Below are 19,138 nucleotides of genomic sequence, written 5' to 3'. Positions count from 1 at the left end.
CACAATTAGGGCACCGGCCTTGTGACCACAGGGAGAGCGGCTGCGGGAAGCACAGCCCTGGGGCCCGGGGGCACACAGCCCCTGCTCCTCAGGAACCCACACCAGCAGTCGGGGGACGGCTAGCTCCGTGTGGTTTTCGAAAACGGACGCCTGAGCGTGAGGCGGTCAGAAACCCGGGAGGAATCAGGTCACGCTCGCACACCAACTCCGTCCGCCCAGGACGGTGGTGCTGTCCCCACAGACATTCGGCTCTTGCACAGCAATCGGCCAGAACAGTCAGGGAGCAGCTGCCAACAAGGCACAAAGCTGTCGCCCTCGGAGGGAGATTTACGTGAGCCAGCTAGAGAGTGCTAGAAGGTGCAGACCTTGGCTCAGCTGCAGGTGGGTGGCCCTGACACTGTGCTGTCCTTCCCGGCCCCGCTGGCATTCCTGGCAGAGGCCTTCTTTGCAGAGAAGGCAGTGTGGGTGACCTGACGCTAAGTGGCTTAGGCGGTACTACATGTCAGCTCTCCGCAGTTGCAAACGGCTGCGCAACATCCTATGGGCAGACCGCGTTATACCTGGCGTCCCGGGGACTGTGACCAGGAATTCTGCCAAGGCCACTCATACGAAGGCGATAACGTTTACTTGGGTGCATTGGTAAGAGAACTCATCTGGGCTCACATCCGGACCCCACCAGGGGCTGTGTGACCTTGGGCAGGTTCCTTACGTTTTCTGAGCCTCAGTGCAACTTAAAATGGGAATCCTGCATTTCACTGCTGCTAAAACACATTTTCTCTCTCACTTCAACACCTTTAAAAACAGGATGCTTCTTCTAACCGGCAGTGTCAGAACTTAATTGTGGCAAGCTGTTTTCTTTTTAGTGGTTCATAAGACAACGGCGCGGGTAGCACTAATGAGGTCTTAAGAGCTGATAAAACGTGGAAGTAAAAACCTTCCAAGGCTGTTCTGAGGGCCTAGGGCAGGAGCTGGCAAAGAGGGGTCTCTCCAGCTGTCTGAGCTGAGTGCTGGACGACCGTGGCTGGTCGAGGCGTTGGGGGACACGTGGCCCGCTCTCAGGCGGCTCTCTGCTCTAAACCCACTTCTGGCGTTGGGTGGAGAAGCAAGGTAAGGCAATGACGACAGGGCCAAGCGGGCGGTGGGGTCCACAAGTGACCTGGACTCTGCTCTGCCCTTTTACCACAGGGAGTCTGGTCCCCCAGCTGACCCCAACTTCCGTCTCTAATCCGTGGTCAGGAAGCTGACCTGTGAGGCGGGCCGGCCTGGGGTGGAGCCCTGAGCAAGCAGGCGGCCCTGGGATGCTAACTGCCTCGACCGCTCTCCCGTTCAACCCCCGGTCGCACCACGGATCTTCATTAAATTAGAAGGCGCTAAGGTACTAATTACAGCAAAGTAAACCTCCTTGTTCTTTAAACTCTCCCGACTTTTAATCGTGACCACAGCTACGAAATGAATGCGGCTGCAGACGGTACACCGTGTCTCCCCGTGGCCGGCTCGGCTGGCAAATTCCTACGACCAGAAGTAAGGGGTGAACTTGGAGACAGCAGGCGCGCTTTGGGGAGGTGCAGGTGCGCCTGGAAGGACCAGATTACAGCCTTCGGAGGGAGCGGGGGGCGCTGTCCCCTGCAGATTAGAGCGCGTTCTGACTCGGCGGTACGACCAGCACCAGCGCTTTGGGGGCCCCCCCGGCCCACCTCAGCGGCCGGGGTTCGCGTCCCGCACCCGGCTGACCTCGGGTCACAGGACGTGCTCCGCCCCGCCCCCGCCCCGCGCGGCGGGAGTGCGGGGCGGGGCCGGCCGGGGGCGGGGCGGGCGGCGGTCACGTGTGTACACAGGCCCGTGCGGCGTGCGCGCCTTGAGCCCCGCCGCCTCGGAGCCCGGAGCCGCCCGCCCCGCGGCCCAGCGAGCCGGTGAGTGGGCGCCCAACGCGGGGTCGAGCGGCGGGCACGCTCGGGGGCTCGGCCCGCGCGGACAGCGAGCCCCGGGCTGTGGCGGCCCCGCACGGCCAGTGCTCCGCTGGGACTTTCGGGTGCCTCGGCCCCGCCCTGGCGCTGTCCTCTTGGGGAGGGGGGGGTTGGGGTTGCCGTCCTTTGGGGGGCTGGAGGCGCCGTCTCCCAGGGGTTTGGGGGCACTGTCCCCTTGTGGGGTGGAGGCGTTGTTCCCCAGAGGTTTGGGGGCACCGGTCCACTTGCGGGCGGGGTGGGGGCGCTGTCCCCAGCCTGGGGCAGCCCTCCCGCTGAGCTAACCGGGCAGCCGCCCTGCGGTCATTAACCTGTGGAGGGTTCCTCCGGTGTCCTGCGGGGAGGGGGAGGGGGAGGGGGAGGGGGGGAGAGGGAAAGGAGGCTGACGGCTGGCCGTGCTTATAGCTTCCCTCCTCTTTGTGATTACACAATTTTTAGTAAGTTCTGGAACTACGTCTGAGTGCAGTTATCAAGTCTGTTGCCGACTGTCTCGGACACTTGCTGAAAACGTGACTCCCCTGGGTATGGAAAGGCTCCCGCAAAACTTCCTAGGAAGGCAGTGGCCCCCAGCCTTTGAACACCCACCTGCTCTGCGGGCAGCCAGTGCTGCCCGGACACCTCGGCTCTGGTCCCGAGGCTGGGCCTCGTCTCTTGGGGGGAGCCTGAGGGAGCCTGCGCAGGTGATGTCCCCTCACCGGAGAGGCCCTCCTCTGAGATCTCCCAGAGCCCTCTGCAAACACAAGAGTGGGACCAAAATGGCTCCGACCCTGTTCCCGGGCTGCTCATGCACGGCGACCAGATCCTCCAGTGTCCCCACCGGGTCTAGCTGGGGCACGGCTGGGAGCGAACAGAGGCGCTATCAATAATTACGCACAGCGTGCGCCACCGTCCGTGGCCCGCGGCAGAGCTCCTAAAGGAACTGCTGTGGGGCCCGGCTCTCCAGACCAGAACCTCTGCTCTCTCCCCGAACGAAGCAGGCCTCTCGACACCTAGCTTCTAAAAACTGGAGCTCGTATTTGGGGAGTGCTTACCAGGCCCCTCGACACAGGAAGCTGGGCCAGAGCGGAAAGCCCGTGGCCCGGGGCCACACGCCGCTCTCTGACCATGGGGTGTCCTGCCTCTCCAGTCAGGATGGAAACCTCCAGGGGATAGAGGGACGCGGCTCGAGGCCAGGACGTAACCGTCAGCGTTGACCTGGCGTTCCCGCAAGTCAGAGCGCATGGTAGGTTGATGGAAGCCAAGGTACGTCCACCTGATGTGGGTCGTGTGGGCTGTGGGCTGTGGAGACAGACTGTACCTATTACATGGCGAGAAAGTGACATCCTTGCCGAGATCGCTGTTGGGAAATCCGCTTGTTTGATTTACAGGTGGGAAGAGGGCTGTGCTGCCTCCGGGGGCCGGGGGAGGGGGGTCCTGGGGCTGCTGCACCCGTCCACGGCCCTAGGATGTCATTTGGAATCCTGAGAAAACAGCTGCCACCTGGCCCTTAAGGAGCCAACCACATAGCAGGGCCACGTCTTGGGGGTTGCTAGCAGGGGGGTGGGGGGTGAGCTCCTCCACGTTCGTGCGCGTGACAAAACCGTGCTCCTTCTTCCTTAAACAGTGTTTCCTGGTTATTTCCTCTTGCTTGCTGCTGGCTCAAAGCCTAAAGCCACTTGTATAACTGGGCAGCCTCAGGCCGCGTGTGCCCACGGGGGTCTCAGGCCTAGGACCCAAATTACCACCTGGGCATCAAAGAGCGGAGAGGACTCAGTCCTCAGTCTAGATAAGAAAAAGGCTGGTTTTCCCTCTAACTGGAGATGCCAAGACACGGCCCCACTGGGGAGCAGAGTCCTGTCCCCTGGGGGCCCCATGTGCAAGCAGGACGTCCTGGAGTAGCAGGACAGGGTGAAATGGGCCGGGTGTCCTGTGTGTCCCCCAGCAGGCCTGGCCTGGCCCCCTTCCTCCCATACCTGCCGGGGGGGGGGGGGGGCGTGCCCAAGGGCTTCCCAGTTTTAATTAGAACCCAGCACACCAGGAAGCAACTCTGAGTACAGACAGCCAGCTGGTTGCTCCCTCGGAAATGACTGCAGGCGGTGACCAGATGAGGGGCTCTGAGCAACCCCCCCCCCCGCCCCAGGTAAGAGCACACCTAGTTAATAGCTAGGGGAGGTCGGGAACCCAGATGGGGTGCCAGGCCTGCCCAGAGTCTGAAATGGGAGACTTGGTCTGTTCTCAGGCCTTTGAATTTCTGAGCGAGTCTCTGTGTTTCCCCCTGGCCTGGGGTGCCTGGAAGGAGCATGAGCCACAAACCAAGTCAGTCAGGGAACAAAACAGCCCAAGAAACTAGTGCTCCCGCAGACAAAAGAGTGTGTGTCCCATCTCCTTCCAGGGAAAGGAAGCCGGTGGCCTGCACAGGCGCCCCGCTGGCCCGGACCGGGCGGCCTGGTCTCAGCCCCCCGCAGCCCTTCCTGAGCTGGCAGACAAGCCTGCTCTCTTCCAGGGAGAGGGAGGCGGCTCTTTGTTTATGCGGCTCAGCCAGGTTGCCCGGCCCACTCACTGCTCTGCAATCGAGAGCAGTAAAAAGCAAAAAGCTATAAAATTCAGAACAAGCCATCTGTAGAAGAACAGCTTCTTATCACACCCCGGGAAGGCGCAGCGTTTGCGATAGGAATCAGTATGTGCAAGCCCTCTACATTGAAAACCTATGAAAACATCAGCCTTTCCGGAGTGTCTGGCTCCTGCCAGCTGGATGTTAATTGTAGCTGAAGCCTCTGCCCGTTATTACAAAAGGAAATAAACATCCAGGAGTCGTTTTCAAAGCATTCTGATTGCTCTAGAACATTCATCTGAAGCTGAGTCTCACGGTGCACGGCGGGTCTATGTCAAATAGAAACAACCCACAGGACCATCAGCCCGGCCGGGCTGTCTGCCCAAGCAGGGTGCACTGCCCGGGCCTCGCAGCCCTGTGCCCCCCTCAAGAAGCTCTCCCACTGTCTGCTGTCCCTTCTACTACATGGGGTTCTGGTGCTCACCTTGGGGAGGAGCCTGTGACCTAACGGTCCTCCTCCCCAACCAGGCTTCTGGCACAAATCACCCCCCCCCGTTCAGAGAGCTTAGAGAGCTCAGAGAGCTCTCAGCAGGACTGGCTGGGGGGTGGGGACAGCAGTCAGGGAGGGCTCCCCGGGGCGCTGATGCCAAAATAAAACTTCAGGAGTGAGTTAGCACTTCACAAAGGAACGGAGAATCGAGGAAAGGCAGTCTAGGCAAGGGACCAGTGTGTGCATACAGCAGTGGACGAGGGACGAGGGAAGCTGTGTTCACCCCCGCCCGGCCCCGGCAGGGGGTGGGGGGCAGGTGCCCGGCCCAGATGGGCCCCACACCAGAGGACGGGGTTTCCTGATAACAAAGCAAGGAAACCAGGTAAGGTTTTAGAGAGACCAGCTCAGCTACCTTTCAACGGCGTGACTCCTCTTTGCTGGTTTTTCACGTCTGCCGGGTCTGTGCGTGTGCAGGCAGGGTTCCCAGCAGGCGTGACCCCTGCCCATCCCTGCAGCAGGCGTGACCCCTGCCCGTCCCTGCAGCAGCTCAGCCACCCCCCACCCATGCTGCTTGGACCCACTCCTGGCCCCGGTCTGCACGGAGATCACTCTGCGCCTCAGCCAAGCGCATTCCCGTTGCTTACAGACGTGCGGTTTTGACGGGCTGGTTTATACCATCTTGTCTTCTTTGAAAAGGCACAGAAAGCAAGCCGCCGATGTCTTGCCTCAAAGTGCTTCCAACAGGCCGCCTAACAGGCGGGTGGGCCTTGCCAGCAGTGAAGAGGAGGGCCAGTCGCTGCGGAGAGGCCTCTCCGGCGTCCTCCTAAGGGAGGGCTGGAAAAGAACGGACCAGAGCCGTCCTGCGTCCCGGCTTGTCTGCACGCCGTGAGCGCACGCGAGGGAAGCACACGCGAGGGAAGCACACGCTTACTTATGCCCCAGTTGAATGTGAGTGCAACACCAGGAAAATCGCTGTGTGTCACCAAAGCCCTAACCCAGCCCGCAGAGCCTGTGAACTCGCTCCTGTCCCCCGACAGCCCCGCTGGGCCTGCGACAGGTGGTCACGTGCTCACACCTCCTCCCGGTGGGTTTCCTCTCGCCGTGTCTCAGGTGACCGATTCGGAGCGCAGGTTCACGCACCAGCGTTCTGGGCACCCAGCGCGCCTGGGGAGGAGGGTGCGGGCTCAGATCCTCCTCGTCCCCACGCCGGGGACTCACCCAGGCCCACCCGGTCGCGCTCCAGGTACCTGAGCTCCTAAGCTGGGGAAACTGAGGCAGCACAGAACCTGCGTCACGGGCACCACCCGGTGGGTGAGCAGAGCCTCACCCCGGAGGCTCCACAGGGCTGTCCTGAGAGCTCGCTGAGCCAGGTCACGGGCACTAACTGAGCCCCCTCTGCAAGGCTCAAGTCTCCGCGTAAGCGGCCTCCTGTACCGTGGAGGTCCCGCTGCAGAGTCTCCTGTGCGGGACAGGAGTTGGCCAGGGCAGTGCCTGAAAGCAGAGGCATTGAGGACCGGTGCTCTCCTGCCTCAGGCAGCCTACCTGCAGCCCCGCTGTGCTGTCCCCGTCTGTCCCCCTCCGTCACCCAGGCCTGGCCATCACCCCTGCTGCTCTGGACACTAGGCCACCACTGCCACTGTGCACCTGCTCTCGCAGCAGGGCCTCACGGTTGTCTGCAGAGTGACCCCTACGGAGGCGGCATGTTCAGGGCCCACGGGCCGCCAGGCCAGCGCCAGACTCCCCCCCCCCCCCACCCCGTCAGGGCCTCCAGGTCTGTGAGTCGCTTGGCCTTGTCCAGCTGCTCATGCCCCAGGCGGGGGACAGACAGCCCTTGGACACTCATGTGCTGAGCTGGCAGTCCAGCCAAAGAACCTCCTGACCCAGCACAGGGGGGCCCTCGGCTCCAGGGCGACCCCCCCCCCCCCACGTGACCAGGAGCGGCCGGGACACCTCCTGGGCCTGGCAATGACAAGTCCAGGAGAGCACCTTCGTGAAAAATAATTATTGAAGCCCAGAGGTGGTCTTGGAAGTAAATGGCTTTTCTTTTCTACCCGAGAGCATTTGTAGTAAATGACTGTCAGCCAGCTGAGGACACACAGGCCTCTGTAGGGGATGCAGGGAGACAGAGGGCTCCAGAAACTAAGTCCCTAGAAATGCTGAGACACCTGCACGCCCGGTGGCCTCTCGCTCCATCCTCCACAAGCGCTAGTCAGGCCTCCCCTGCCCTGCCAGGGGTGGCTACCGTACTACTGCGCCCTCTGAGAGGCTGGCCCGAGGTCACCCCGTGAGCCCGCGGAGAGGCCTGGATGGCAAAGCCGTGGCACCAAGTCCACAAATGGAATGCCAGCTTTGACCAAGAAACCCTGCCCTTGTGGACCTCGGCCTCGCTCTCCTCTGCGGGTCCCAGAGGCGACCCCCCCCACGCTGGAGCGTCGAGCACAGCCTTGTTCCCTCCGAAGGGTTCCCGCCGCACGGCCAGCCTCGCGCAGGGGTGCCCCCTCAGCCTCCGGGTCCTCTCAGGTTTTTCTGGACGAACAGGCCATTTGCGATCTCTCGCCCCTCTGGGGTGCGCAGCCAAGCCGCCGAAGGGTTCGCGGTAATGGTCCGAGTCGGCTGAGGGCTCACCCCGGGCGGGGGGCTTCGTGCAGCCATCTCTCAGGCCAGTCCCGGTGCCTGCTTCCACCAGGCGGCTTCCTCCGCCCTCCCCCCACCTCGGTCACCTGTCGACTGGCCCCACAGGCCTGGATCCGTGCTGCCCCGAAGCCGTCTGCCCCGAAGCCGTTTGAAGAGGCCTGGGCAGGGGAGTGGCCACCGGAGAGGCCAGCCCAGTCCTTATGGTGCGGAGGCTTTCTTCTGAGCGTGATTAGAGAACGAAACACACAGAAAGCTCTCGGAGAGAGAGAGGGTACGTGAGTCACCTTTACAGGAAAAGCCAGAATGAACTCATAACCTGGTCTGTCTTGGACAGCCGCAAGCAGGTGCGTGGTCGCTGGCCTGGAGAGCGCCTCCCTTTTGCCGCCCGGCCCAGATACTGGCGCACAGCACTCCTGCAGCCCCCGCCCTGCGCTGGCCTGTCACCACCGAGGCCCGCTTCTGGACCAGCAGAGGGTGGGGGCCCGGCGGTCCTGCTGCGCCCATTCCTGCCAACGTGCCAGGGGCGCCTGGCTTTGTGCACCCAGGCCGGCTGGCGGTCTGGGCTCATGACACCGCAGAGAAGCGCAGACCCATCTCGGCGGGGGTCTTGAGGATGCATGGAGACCCGGGGTGGGATGGGGAGGGGGGCTCACGGAAGATGTTCGCAGCTTTTCGTGTGCTTCTCGGCTCCGGTGGCGTGAGGTCGGGAAGGGGCTCCGACCTGGAACACCCACCCTGGGAGGAGCGGAGAGGTTCGGGGACGGTCCCAGAGCTCAGCTGCAGTGAAACGGTGGGCTGTCAGGAGCGGGGGCTCACGGGGGGGCCCTGGGTGCCGGTCCGTGGGCACAGCCATCGCTGTGGGTGCAGACAGGGCACCTGGATGGACATGATGGGGTGTCAGTCCTGAAGGAGTCTTGGAAGAGGCTTTGGGAGGCTAGAGGCAGGGCCAGCAGAGGCAGAGTGGCACCGAGGGAGCGGGGGCGGGAAGGGCAGAGCAGGCCAGGCGTCTCTGCCAATGGACCCTTCCGGAAAGGGCTCTAAAGCGTGTGGAAAAGGAGGGCAGGCACAAGGGGCCAGGGAGGCAGCGGGGAGCTCCGGCAAGGAAGGGCCCAGGGGTCCTAGTGGGGAGGTGTGGTGACAGGACCGGCCTGTTTGGAGAGCCAGCCTGGATGGGAGGCCCACCGGGGTCCCCGCTGACCCTGACCCCGTCAGCTGAGGGGCTGCGGCAGGTGGCAGGGCCCGGAAGTTGGGATTGTCGATCCTGCCATTTGGGGAGAACGTGGCAGATTTCCAAATGAAAACGGGTGGAGAGTGGAGCGCAGGCCTGCTCGGCCCTGGAGAGGCCGCCTCCCCGCCGGCTGTGCCCCAACTTCCTCTTTCGCCGAAGGAAGTGAACCGAGAACTGGCGAGCTGGAAAGGTGGTCTGAGGCCTGCGCGGGAGGGCGGGAGCCAAACCATTGTTCCCAGGTTGGCCTGCTTCCCGGGCAGCCTGAGGGGAAGTCTCTGTTCCCGGGTTCCTGGACTTGCAAAACCAGAGTGCACAAAAGGGAAGTGGGGTCACCGCAAGGAACCGGGGACCAGAGAAAGGCAGGGCCGGGAAGGGGGCGGGCGTGGGGGCGTCCGCGGGCTCCCGGGTGCGGAGCGGCGGGCAGCGGCCCCGAGGAACAGCACCGGGGCCGGGCCCTGACCGGGCGGCACCCCCGCCCACGGTCTCCGCAATGTCTACGCTGTGACGAGCGCCACCGGCTCCAAGACCTGAGCGTGTTTCTCTCACTGGCCCGTCCTGCTCGCTCGACACGCGGCAGTTCTGGCCTCCTGAGCGCGTCCACCGTGCCACCTGCCCACACCCCGGGCTCGGCTGGCTCTGCCAGCCGTGCTCCCCGGGACCCACGTTCTGTCTGCACAGGGCGCGGGCGAGCCCATCTCGAGGCAGGCGCTTGGCCGTCCGGGAGCCTCCGTGACGGTGGCACCCTCTGCCTCCCCCACTCCCCCTCCAAAGACAGGGACGAGCTTCGGCAAATGCCAGACAGACGGCCCCGTTTGTGACACAAGGCGGCTCCTCACCGCTGGCCTCCCCGGAGGATTGCCGGAACGAAAGGACGAGGCCTCTCGTCAGGCCTAGAGAAAGCGAACCGTCCGCATCCGGATCACGGCCGCCCGTGTACTTGACCCGCGTGGGAACCGTGCACGCGCAGCGCCCCCTCCGACAAGCGAGCTGGGGCCACACGAGCACGTGAACTAGGAAGGAGGCTCTCAACAGACCGCGTTCCGGCTGAGGCTTTCCCAAGAACGGAGCCGTCCTCAGCCCAGCGCGGCGGCCCGCCAGCGGCCCTTCCTGCGGCCCCACGGGGCAGCCGTGGGCAGTCAGGGCCGCGGCTCTGACCCCGCGGCCGGGAGGCTCCAGGCCGGCTGTGTTCCACAGCGACGTCGAGAAGACACCCACCCTTCTTCCTGCTGGTCCCGAGCCTGGCCCTCAGCCACCGGTGCCCGCTTTGGAGAGCTCTCGGGGCCACGCCCCAGGGCAGGCGGCCACGGCCCCTCTCCACGGTGACTGGGTAACTCTCAGGGAGGCCCGCGTTCCGCCCTTAGTGGCCACCCAGCTTCCTCGCGGAGGGAAAAAAGGAACTCGTCTGTGCACACGCCCAGCACCCCGAGTGTCCGGAGCGGCCACGTGGGCTCCAGACGAGCCTCATCGCACCGGCCCCGCCACCCAGAGCGGGCCGGGGGCGCAGAGGGGGGAGGAAGCGGGTGCTCCCGAAACCGGAGCGGCAGGGCAGGAGCCTGATCCGACGGTGCCGGCCGGCCCTTCCAGGCACAACCCTCATTCCGTGAAACCGGCCGTAAACAGAGCTGGGGAGGGGCCGCCGTGCCTGCCAAGGGAGGCAGAGACCGAGTGATTTACTGGAGGAAAACAAGTGTGCGTCCACACTGGGCACCGAGCGCGCACACGCGCCCGCGCAGGAAGCCAGCGCTGCACGGCTGCGGCTGATAAGCTCCCGGGGGTGGGGTGGGGTGGGGGTGGGGGGCAGAGAAACAGGATCCTCTCGGCGCCCTTGGCTGCTCACGGACGGGGTCTGCGGTCCAGGCGCACAGAAACGCGGGGCTCGGGATAAAGGTAAGCAGCCTGCGCCGAAGGCTCCGCTATGGCTGCACCTGTGGCTGCACCGGGGACGGGCGGCCGGGAGGGGCTGGGCCGGGGGGGGGGGGGGGGACGCCCTGAGCGGTGAGTGCCGAGTGTCCCCCGCCCGCCACACCTGAACCGGGAGGGAAGGACGGGCTCGTCACACCAGCAGCGCGAACCCTGGGGTCCCGGCCTGGGCGCCGAGCGCGAGCCCGCCTTTCTCGCTAGCAGCTACCCCGTGTGAGTTCAACGCCGGTCTTAAAGATGGCGGAAGGCCCTTCCTTTTGTGGGGCTGCGGCTCCACGTCTCGGTCTCCTTACGAGGAGGGAGGCCGGTACACGAGAGTAGGTGCGACGCCTCGGGCAGGCCCCGCGGGCCCTGGGGTAGGATGTGAGCCAGGCAGGGCCAGACCAGAGGGGGTCTGCCTGTGGGCTGACCACGGCAGAGACGGATGCGATGGGATGTGAAACGTCTGGTGGCCGCAAGGATGCGCGGTGTTTCCTGGGGACTCGAGGCCTGTGAAGTCCGGTGGACGAGCTCTCCACCGCCATGGGCCCCCGTTCGCTGTCCCCCGCTTTGGTCAGAGCCACGGTTCGGTGTGCAGGAGCCCAGAACGGAGAGGAGACCGCGCTTAAACATCCACAGCCAGCTCCGGATGAGTTCAGGAAGCAGAGTGGAAACCGGCCGTGTAATCAGCTAAAAGATGACACAAAAGGGACCCCCCCCCCCACCCAGCTTTGGGAGACCAAAGCTTCCTGTAGGAGCCACAGGTGTTCCAGGAACATGCCAGCAGCCCAGTGCCCCCGCTGCACCCCGGGATCCGGTTCCTGGGGTGCAGGGCGCCCACCAGGGCCAGAAGCTGAGGAGCGCGGTGTAGATTTAGGGACCCGACCCAGGCTGTGGGTTACAGCGAACGCTTCTAAAAGTGAGGTAATCAGCACGTGTGGGCAGAATCCGGCCGGCCCGGCCCCGAGCATCACTCCCGTCTGACGGGCTGCTGGGCGGCATTCACGAGAACTACAAAACACTCCCACTGACTCGACGTCCCTGAACGGGAGCTCCCGCGCCGCCTGCCCCCCTGCCCGTCACAGCCGATGCAGGCGCACTCCTGTTGTGGGGACCCCGACCTCCCTTTGCTTCCTGCTTAACCCCCTGGCGCCCCACTGGCTCAGCAGGTAGATGTCTGTGCTCACCGCCTGGTCCCCACCCGACGCCCCCGCCCCCACGCCAGGCTCCAGCCTGCAGTGCAGCGGCAGGTGTGGGCAGGGGCTGGGGTCCGGCACCAACAGCAACAGGGCTGGCAGAACCCTCGGCCCCTACGCCCAGGAAACAAACGTGCACTTCGCACGTGGTCGCCCGAGGGGATTCCTTATTCTGGGAGCAGGAGATCAGGATGGGCCGAAATTCATTTTGCACGGAAAGAGTGTGCTCTTTCCTCACGTGTGGGTCCTCCCGGCCAGCCGCACACCCACGCCTCCCGTGTGCTAGACCACGGGCCACTGGGTTGCACTCCAGCGGGGAGGGGGGACGGCGGGAGCGCAGCGCAGGGTTCCCTCCGAGGGAACCCCATCACCGGGGCCCCGTGGCGGCCCGGTGGACACCAAGGCGTGAGCCTCTCACCCACGGTGGCCACCCCCACTTCCGCGCCGCTCCTCAGGTGGGGCTCCCACCGCCTGGCTTAGCGCCTCCTGCTCTCCCAGCTGCGTCCAGGGCGCGCCCGTCACACGCCAGCCTGTGCGGCTGCCCGCGACCTGCTCCCACGTGGGCACCCACACCCGCTCTCGGGGACAGAGGCGCAGCGTGCTGGTGCAGCCCAGGTGGCAGGAGAGACGGGGCGGGTCTCTGGCCACCAGACCGCAGACGCAGGTGTGCAGGGCGGGCGGACGCACGATTCCCACGCACGCCGCGAAGGGTCCGGGCAGGGCTGTGGCGGCCTGCTGTTCCCACCCAGGAGGCTGTGGAGGGTCGCCCTGTCGTGGGAAGGCCCATACGCATCACGGCCCTGCGTGCCGCGCCACGGGCACCCGTCCTTCTAAAACCCCTTTCGGTAAAGAGGTTGAAAAGGAGGTGGTCACGGGGCTCGCTTAAAGCCACTGGGTGGTGGGGGGCAGGACGGGAGCCCAGGACTGGGGGTGGGGAGCCCTGCAGGGTGTCCCCGCTTGGCGGAGAGAAGCCAGGACGGGAGGCAGCGTGAAGGCTGCCCGAAGCGGCTTCCCCGGCGGGATCTCGGGCGCATCATCCAGTGCTCACGTTTCTCTAGAAACGGGCTCGGGGAGGCTCGCCGCGGCCGTCAGGGTCACGGCCGCATCGGGACCTTGCGGGCCCAGCTCAGGACCCAAGGCAGCCACGGACAGCGACCCGGCTCTCCCAGAACACGCACGCTCGGGACGGAGTTCTTCTGGAAGGGCCCGCAGTCTCTGGCCCTTGCCCTGCTAGGTTAAGGGGCGAGGCTCCCTTCGGGCACCACCTCCGCATCTCTGAGGGGCTGGCGGGGCCCGGGGCTCTGGCTAACCTTCCGCTGCTTTCTCCCGCAGCCCGCCATCATGTGGAGCTGCGGCCCGCTCAACGGCACGGGCGGCGCGGAGGACCAGCCGCTGTGCCAGCACCTGCATCTGGTCCTGTCCGCCTTCTCCCTGCTCTACCTGGTGGCCGGCGTCCCCGTCGGCCTGGGCTACAACGCCCTGCTCGTCCTGGTCAACCTGCACGACCAGAGCAGCATGACCATGCCTGACGTCTACTTCGTCAACATGGCCGTGGCGGGCCTGGTGCTCAGCGCCCTGGCGCCCGTGCACCTGCTGGGCCCCACCGCCTCCGGGTGGGCCCTGTGGGGCTTCGGCAGCGAGGCCCACGTCACGCTGCTGGTGCTGTTCAACGTCTCCTCCCTGGTGACCATGTACTCCACGGCCCTGCTCAGCCTCGACTGCTACATCGAGCGGGCGCTGCCGCGCACCTACATGTCCAGCGTCTACAACACGCGACACGTGTGCGGCTTCGTCTGGGGCGGGGCCCTGCTCACCAGCTTCTCCTCCCTGCTCTTCTACGTCTGCAGCCACGTGGCCGCCAGGATCGTCGAGTGTTCCAAGATGCGGGACGCGCAGGCCGCGGACGCCATCATGGTGTTCATCGGCTACGTGGTCCCCGCCCTGGCCGTGCTCTACGCGCTCGCGCTCATCTCGAGGATCCGGAAGGCGGACACGCCGCTCGACCAGGACGCGGGGAGGCCGGACCCCTCGGTGCACAGGCTCCTGGTGGCCACCGTGTGCACGCAGTTCGGGCTCTGGACGCCTCACTACCTGACCCTCCTGGGGCACACGCTGCTGGCCTTGCGGGGGAAGCCCGTCGACAGGCACCACCTGGGGATCCTGCTCTTCGCTAAGGACGTGGCGAGATTCCTGGCCTTCTCCAGCAGCTCCGTGGTGCCGCTCCTTTACCGCTACATCAACAGAAACTTCCCCAGCAGACTCCGGCGGCTGATAAAGAAAATGCACTGCGGGCGCCAGAGCTGCTCCCAGGACCAAGCGGGGGTACAGCAGGTGATGGCGTAGAGCCGGCGGCTGGGGTCGCAGCCGCTCGCTGAGCGCGGGTCCTGGGGCCTCCACCAGTGCCCCGGGTGGGGTCATCGGACGGGCAGTCAACGGCGTACTTCCCGGAGGCACGGTCCGGGCCCCCTCCTGGGAGACAGGCGACCGACACTTGACCTGGATGCACAGCACTTTGTCGCTGCCCGCTCTGTCACGCTCTTCCCCAGGACGTCGCTGAGGCCGGGACCCAGAACAGCACGAGGCGTGTTCTCTCCAAGTTTTCTGCTTCCAGACAGGCCGCTCTCAGGCCAAGGCTGCGCGGTCCAAGGCGGGAGGGGCCTGGCGTGAAAAACAGCTGCCTGCCCACCTGCTTCGGGCGGACGCACTGCTCGGTCGTGCGGGGCCACACCCGCAATAGCGTCCTCAGCCTGGCCGCCTCCACCCTGGGTTTCTGAACGAAGTCAGGAGAATCCAAATCCAGTGTTTATATTCCGTGCTGGCAAAATACCCGATTCTGTCTCTTGCGCTTATAAAAAGATGCGAGAGAAGTCACCAAAGCCTGAAAGCGAAGGAAGCAACACGAAGGGCACTCCCGTTGGACGGACGGGCGGGCTCCTGCTACCGCAGGGTCGTGCTGGGTGCGGTGAGGCGGGGAGAGGCGCATGCCGTGCCACGCACACAGGCAGCGTGCAAATGCTTCAGAAGGACAGGGCCAGCAGTGTGGCTGGTCTTGGGCGGAGGGCCCTTAACTGGTACCCCTGCTGCCCTCCCCGGTGACCTCAGCTAACCGTCTTCAGTGGAAGCCACCTCCCCACAGTGTGCACAGAACCCCACGCTAATAGTAAACCGAAGAGAAGAAAGCGTGGTGAGGATTTCCAACCTAACACAGAAGCTGGGAGGGACCGCCTGGGGAGTCACAGGCCTGCAAGGCGGAGCCCGGTCTGGCACCGGGGCAGAGCGTGGGGCCACCACTGCCACCTCGCACCCGACAGCAGCCTGCCTCGCCAGACGCGGCGCGTGCCTGGATCCTTCCACGCCGCGTCCCGTAAACACCTGCTCTAAAACCGTGGCAGTAGAAGCCCCCTGCTCTCCTCGACACCATCCGCTCACCTGCACCCCGACGTCACGACGCACCACAGGCCTGCAGCCCCCTAACCGCACCTCTGAAACCCACAAAGCTCTAAAAACAGGAAGATTTGTTTCTCAAGTTTGCGGCACATTCCCTTGGTAGCAAACCTTGAGCTGAAGCGGTAGGAGAGCGCTTTTCTGAGGAAAGAGGAGTGTGAATGTGATTACGGGGCACTGGCCCGGCCCCACAGGGCCCCGTAACACGCAGCACACACAGCATGTTAACTGTGTGCGCGCAAACGCAGAGAACAGGTGAACGTAGGTCGTTTGCCAAAAGCAGCCGGAAGTATGCACACGCCTTAAGATCTCATTCATATGTCACCCTACGCTTTCCTGCGGGGTTACGGTGACAGGGAGCGGCTGGGGCTGGCAGCTTGGGAACTCCAACCCGCGTTTAGGTTTGTGCATCCAAAAGTGTGTTGCTTTTTGTCGCTGCTCAGCAATACACTGTATTTATTTATTTATTTGTTTATTTTTACCTTCTGACTCCCTTCACCCGTTTCTCCTCCCTGCCCCGGCAACCACCAATCCATGCTGCTTCCGTGGCCTTGGTTGTTTTTCTTAAAGATCCCCTGTACCACTGAGATCATGTTCTACTCCTCTTTGACTTATCTCACTTAGCACAGTGCTCTCCAGGTCCGTCCGTGTTGTCGCAAGTGGCCAGATTTCATTTCTGTTTATGGCTAATATTCCGCGGTGCGTGTACCCCCCCCCCTTCTTCTTCATCCACTTGTCCGTCAAGGGACACTCAGCTGCTTCTGTGTCTGGTCTGTTGTGAATAACGCGGCAGTGAACGCGGGGGTGCAGACACCATTCTGACTGAGTGCTTTTGTTTCCTTTGGGTAGATACCCAGAAGTGCGATCACTGGATAAGTAGACCTGCTTTTGACTTCTGAGGCACGTCCGTACTGTTTTCACAGTGGCTGCGGCAGTGCGCATCCCCACCAGCGGTGCATGAGGACCCCTTTCCCGTACTCCCTCGCCAGCGCTCGGTGTCCTCTTGGTGGCGGCACCCTAGCAGGCGTGAGGAGCACCCGCTGGGGTTCTGACACGCTCCTCTGACGAGTGCCGCTGAGCACCTTCTCACGTACACGTTGGCCGTCTGCGTTCTTTGCAGAAATGTCTGTTCTCATCCTGTGTAATCACATTTTATCTTGCTACTGGGTTGTGGGAGTGCTTTATGTATTTTGGAGATTGGTCCCTTACCAGAGATATTAACATACTAACTTTTGACAACCTGAAAACTTAATTCTGACACATCTGATCCGAGGATGGCAAAGTGTGGCTCTGTGTTTTGCCACATTCCATTCAGGGAAATCGCTCCATTTGGCCCTGGTCTCTCGGGAGATTTAGCCCATGACTTGGTTGCCATTGTGTTTCTGTCTGCAGAATATATCCCCTCCGGGGTGATGCGATGACTGAGTTCAGAGTCTGCCTGTGCAGAAGCATGAAAATACACTGGACACCAGGGTCCTGGTCTTACTCGCCCCTGGTAGCTGTGAAATTCTGGACAGGTGGGGCCTAATCTACTTCCTGGCCAGTAAATCAGGGGCAGAATTAGAGAAGGTTCTGGGTTGCCTCTGTCCGTGAACGTGCTATTTCTACTGAAGGGCGCATCGCCCCTCTGCTGCAGGGTTTCCCCCGGTCCTGAAAGTCTCAGACCCGACCCCCTCCACTCCTCAAGCTATGGGCTGCACGGCGGGGGGTCCTGTGGCCCCGGCTCCGCTGGGGAACTCTCGTGTTGGCCGAGCGAATGGCAGGTTGCAGGGTGCCCGGCATTGCAGCCGTGGGGCCTCTGACCTCACACACACCTGCCGTCACGGAGTCTCAGTCCTCGTCCTCTCACAGCGGGTGGGTGGGGCTGGGGCCAGGGTCAGTCCCAGGTCCACCACACACGGCCAGGCTCTTGGGTCAGGAAGCCAACACTGTTCTTAGGGGACATGGGACCCAGCGGGTGGGCTGGTTTGGGGTGGCAGTGCTATTTCAAATAAAAAGACCCTTTTCCTCGCTCATCTGTTCTGCTCTTTGCTCTAGAAAGAGCTCCTAGGAGAAGAGGGAGATCCCAAGGGCACAGAGCCGAGAGCCACGTGGGTCTCCGCCCACAGCCCCGGAGTCCCTCACCCCAGCTGGGCTCCCCCAAACAGAAGAGGGGCCGAAAATCATGGTCTTGTTTTCACTTTCTCAGTGGCTTTGGTTGCAACCTGGCTTGTTTCTGGTGACCTCCGGGGGGCCTGAGCGGGTCCCACCCGTGCCGGTGACAGAGGGCCCCCGGGGATGGGTGGCAGGCTGGGTGTCTCACGGAGACCCCTCCGCTGCTTTCGCGGCATCCCCGGGTCTCACGGCTTGATTGGCCTCTGTACTCTTCTCCCCACTGGGGACACCTCCGCCACCAGCCCCGTGTGCTTCCCACATGGCTTTTGTCCATCCACAGTCACCTGGACTGGATCCGGGGCGACTGGACGCTGCCTCCAGTGCTCCTGCCACGTGGCCCAAGACATGGAAAGAATTCTGAGCTGAGAGAAGAATGAGGAGTCGGTCGGGAAAGGCTCCAGCAGACTGTGAACGTGATCGTACATATTACACGTGTGTTTTTTTAACTCACCAATCTCGATGTCTCCCAGTGGAAGTCTATGTTCCAAGGCCATTAATTTTGTTATCAGTCCCTCCTATTATACTTTTTAAGTTAATCTTAATTTTGCTAATCACAACAACTCATCTACCTTGTCGTGCTTATTTAAGATTCTAGAAGGTGAATTTAATTTTAGGTTGCTTCACGAAGGTTATAAAATTTATCACGGGAAACCAGATCTCCTGCTAATGCATCTCCTGCAGATGCATCGGGAAGGCAGACCCCCGGTCCTTCATAGAACGCACGTGGTGAAGGATAAACCTGGAGAAAATGATTAAGAAGCTAAATTACAAGTGAAGTTCTTGGATTTAAAATCAGCTGGAAAACGGGGGGGATTTTTCATTTCTCATCCGTTGCGTCTCTTCCAGAGGTTGTACCGTTTGCCTCGAGTTCTACGTAAATCACGAAGAAGATCCTGCTGAAGAAAAACCCACGCGTTTGAAGACTTAAGTCACTCGACACAAATCACCCACCTTCGGAATTCTCAAAATGTCTATTTCCAGGGGTGTGTGACGTGTAGCAGAAACCGGCACGGGACTTAGCCTATTTCCCCTGGTGACACGGGCCCGCCACTTGTTCGTTACTCCTCTGTTGCAGTGGCACAGCAGCAGCGTGTGCCCGCACGCTCCCTCAGGCAGGGCGGGGCGCACCCCGAGCCCCGTGAAGACAGCCCCCCAAGTCTGGCAAACGTTCTTTCCCGAGAACGGACGTTTGACAACTGCTGACGCGTCCCGAGGGCCGAGGACAGAACTGAGTGGCCCCGGCGGCTCCGTGTGGGAGGGCCTGTCCCCCGGCGGGAGGGCCTCGTCCCCCCGGGCAAGAGGGGAGCGTGCCGTGCACACGGCGAGTAAATCTGAGTAACGAACAGGGAGTCTCTGGGAATGAAAGAATCCCAATTTACCCATCTTACGTTAATAAAGAACGCGAGGCGCAAAGAATTTTACGATTTGCCTCATTCCGTACGCGTGTAACACTGAAGTCCCAGGGACAAGCATTTGTTGAGTGGCTATGACATTCTCGCCCCTCCTCCCGGTATTTGAAAACCGCTTCCCGGGAGGCTCTTGCGGGCCCGTGTGCCACTAACATCACGTGAACCGAGGAAACGATGCTACCGTCCGAAATGC

At 62.7% G+C, this 19,138-nt stretch overlaps 2 protein-coding genes and 1 long non-coding RNA gene across 11 annotated transcripts in view; 2 read left to right on the top strand and 1 right to left on the bottom strand.

Moving 5' to 3' along the window:
- CE3H7orf50 (chromosome E3 C7orf50 homolog) overlaps positions 1-19,138 on the bottom strand; it is a 108,460-nt gene that overhangs the window by 26,366 nt on the left and 62,956 nt on the right. The window lies entirely within an intron of this gene.
- Positions 1,860-18,957, top strand: GPR146 (G protein-coupled receptor 146). 9 transcript variants are annotated; one of them, XR_003965509.1, is made up of 5 exons: positions 1,860-1,910; positions 3,088-3,203; positions 5,678-5,929; positions 13,271-15,783; positions 18,383-18,957. XR_003965509.1 is itself a non-coding variant. In XM_030300141.1 (4 exons), the coding sequence occupies exons 3-4, from the start codon at positions 5,915-5,917 to the stop codon at positions 14,279-14,281; spliced, it is 1,026 nt and encodes a 341-aa protein (XP_030156001.1). In that variant the 5' UTR covers positions 1,860-1,910; positions 3,088-3,183; positions 5,678-5,914; the 3' UTR covers positions 14,282-18,952. The 9 variants fall into 9 exon arrangements, 6 of the variants coding, with proteins under 6 accessions (XP_030156001.1, XP_030156000.1, XP_030156005.1 ...); XR_003965507.1 differs by having other exon boundaries at positions 16,232-18,952; XR_003965508.1 differs by having other exon boundaries at positions 13,271-17,968; positions 18,383-18,952.
- LOC115503773 lies at positions 3,210-4,765 on the top strand. Its single transcript, XR_003965510.1, has 2 exons — positions 3,210-4,080; positions 4,333-4,765. It is a non-coding gene; the product is annotated as an uncharacterized LOC115503773 (long non-coding RNA).

Source organism: Lynx canadensis, chromosome E3 (genome assembly GCF_007474595.2).
Source record: "Lynx canadensis isolate LIC74 chromosome E3, mLynCan4.pri.v2, whole genome shotgun sequence".
In the NCBI taxonomy this organism is placed as follows: Eukaryota; Metazoa; Chordata; class Mammalia; order Carnivora; family Felidae; genus Lynx; species Lynx canadensis.
Note: the sequence above shows the minus strand (reverse complement) of the source record. Positions and strands in the feature narration are given on the sequence as shown.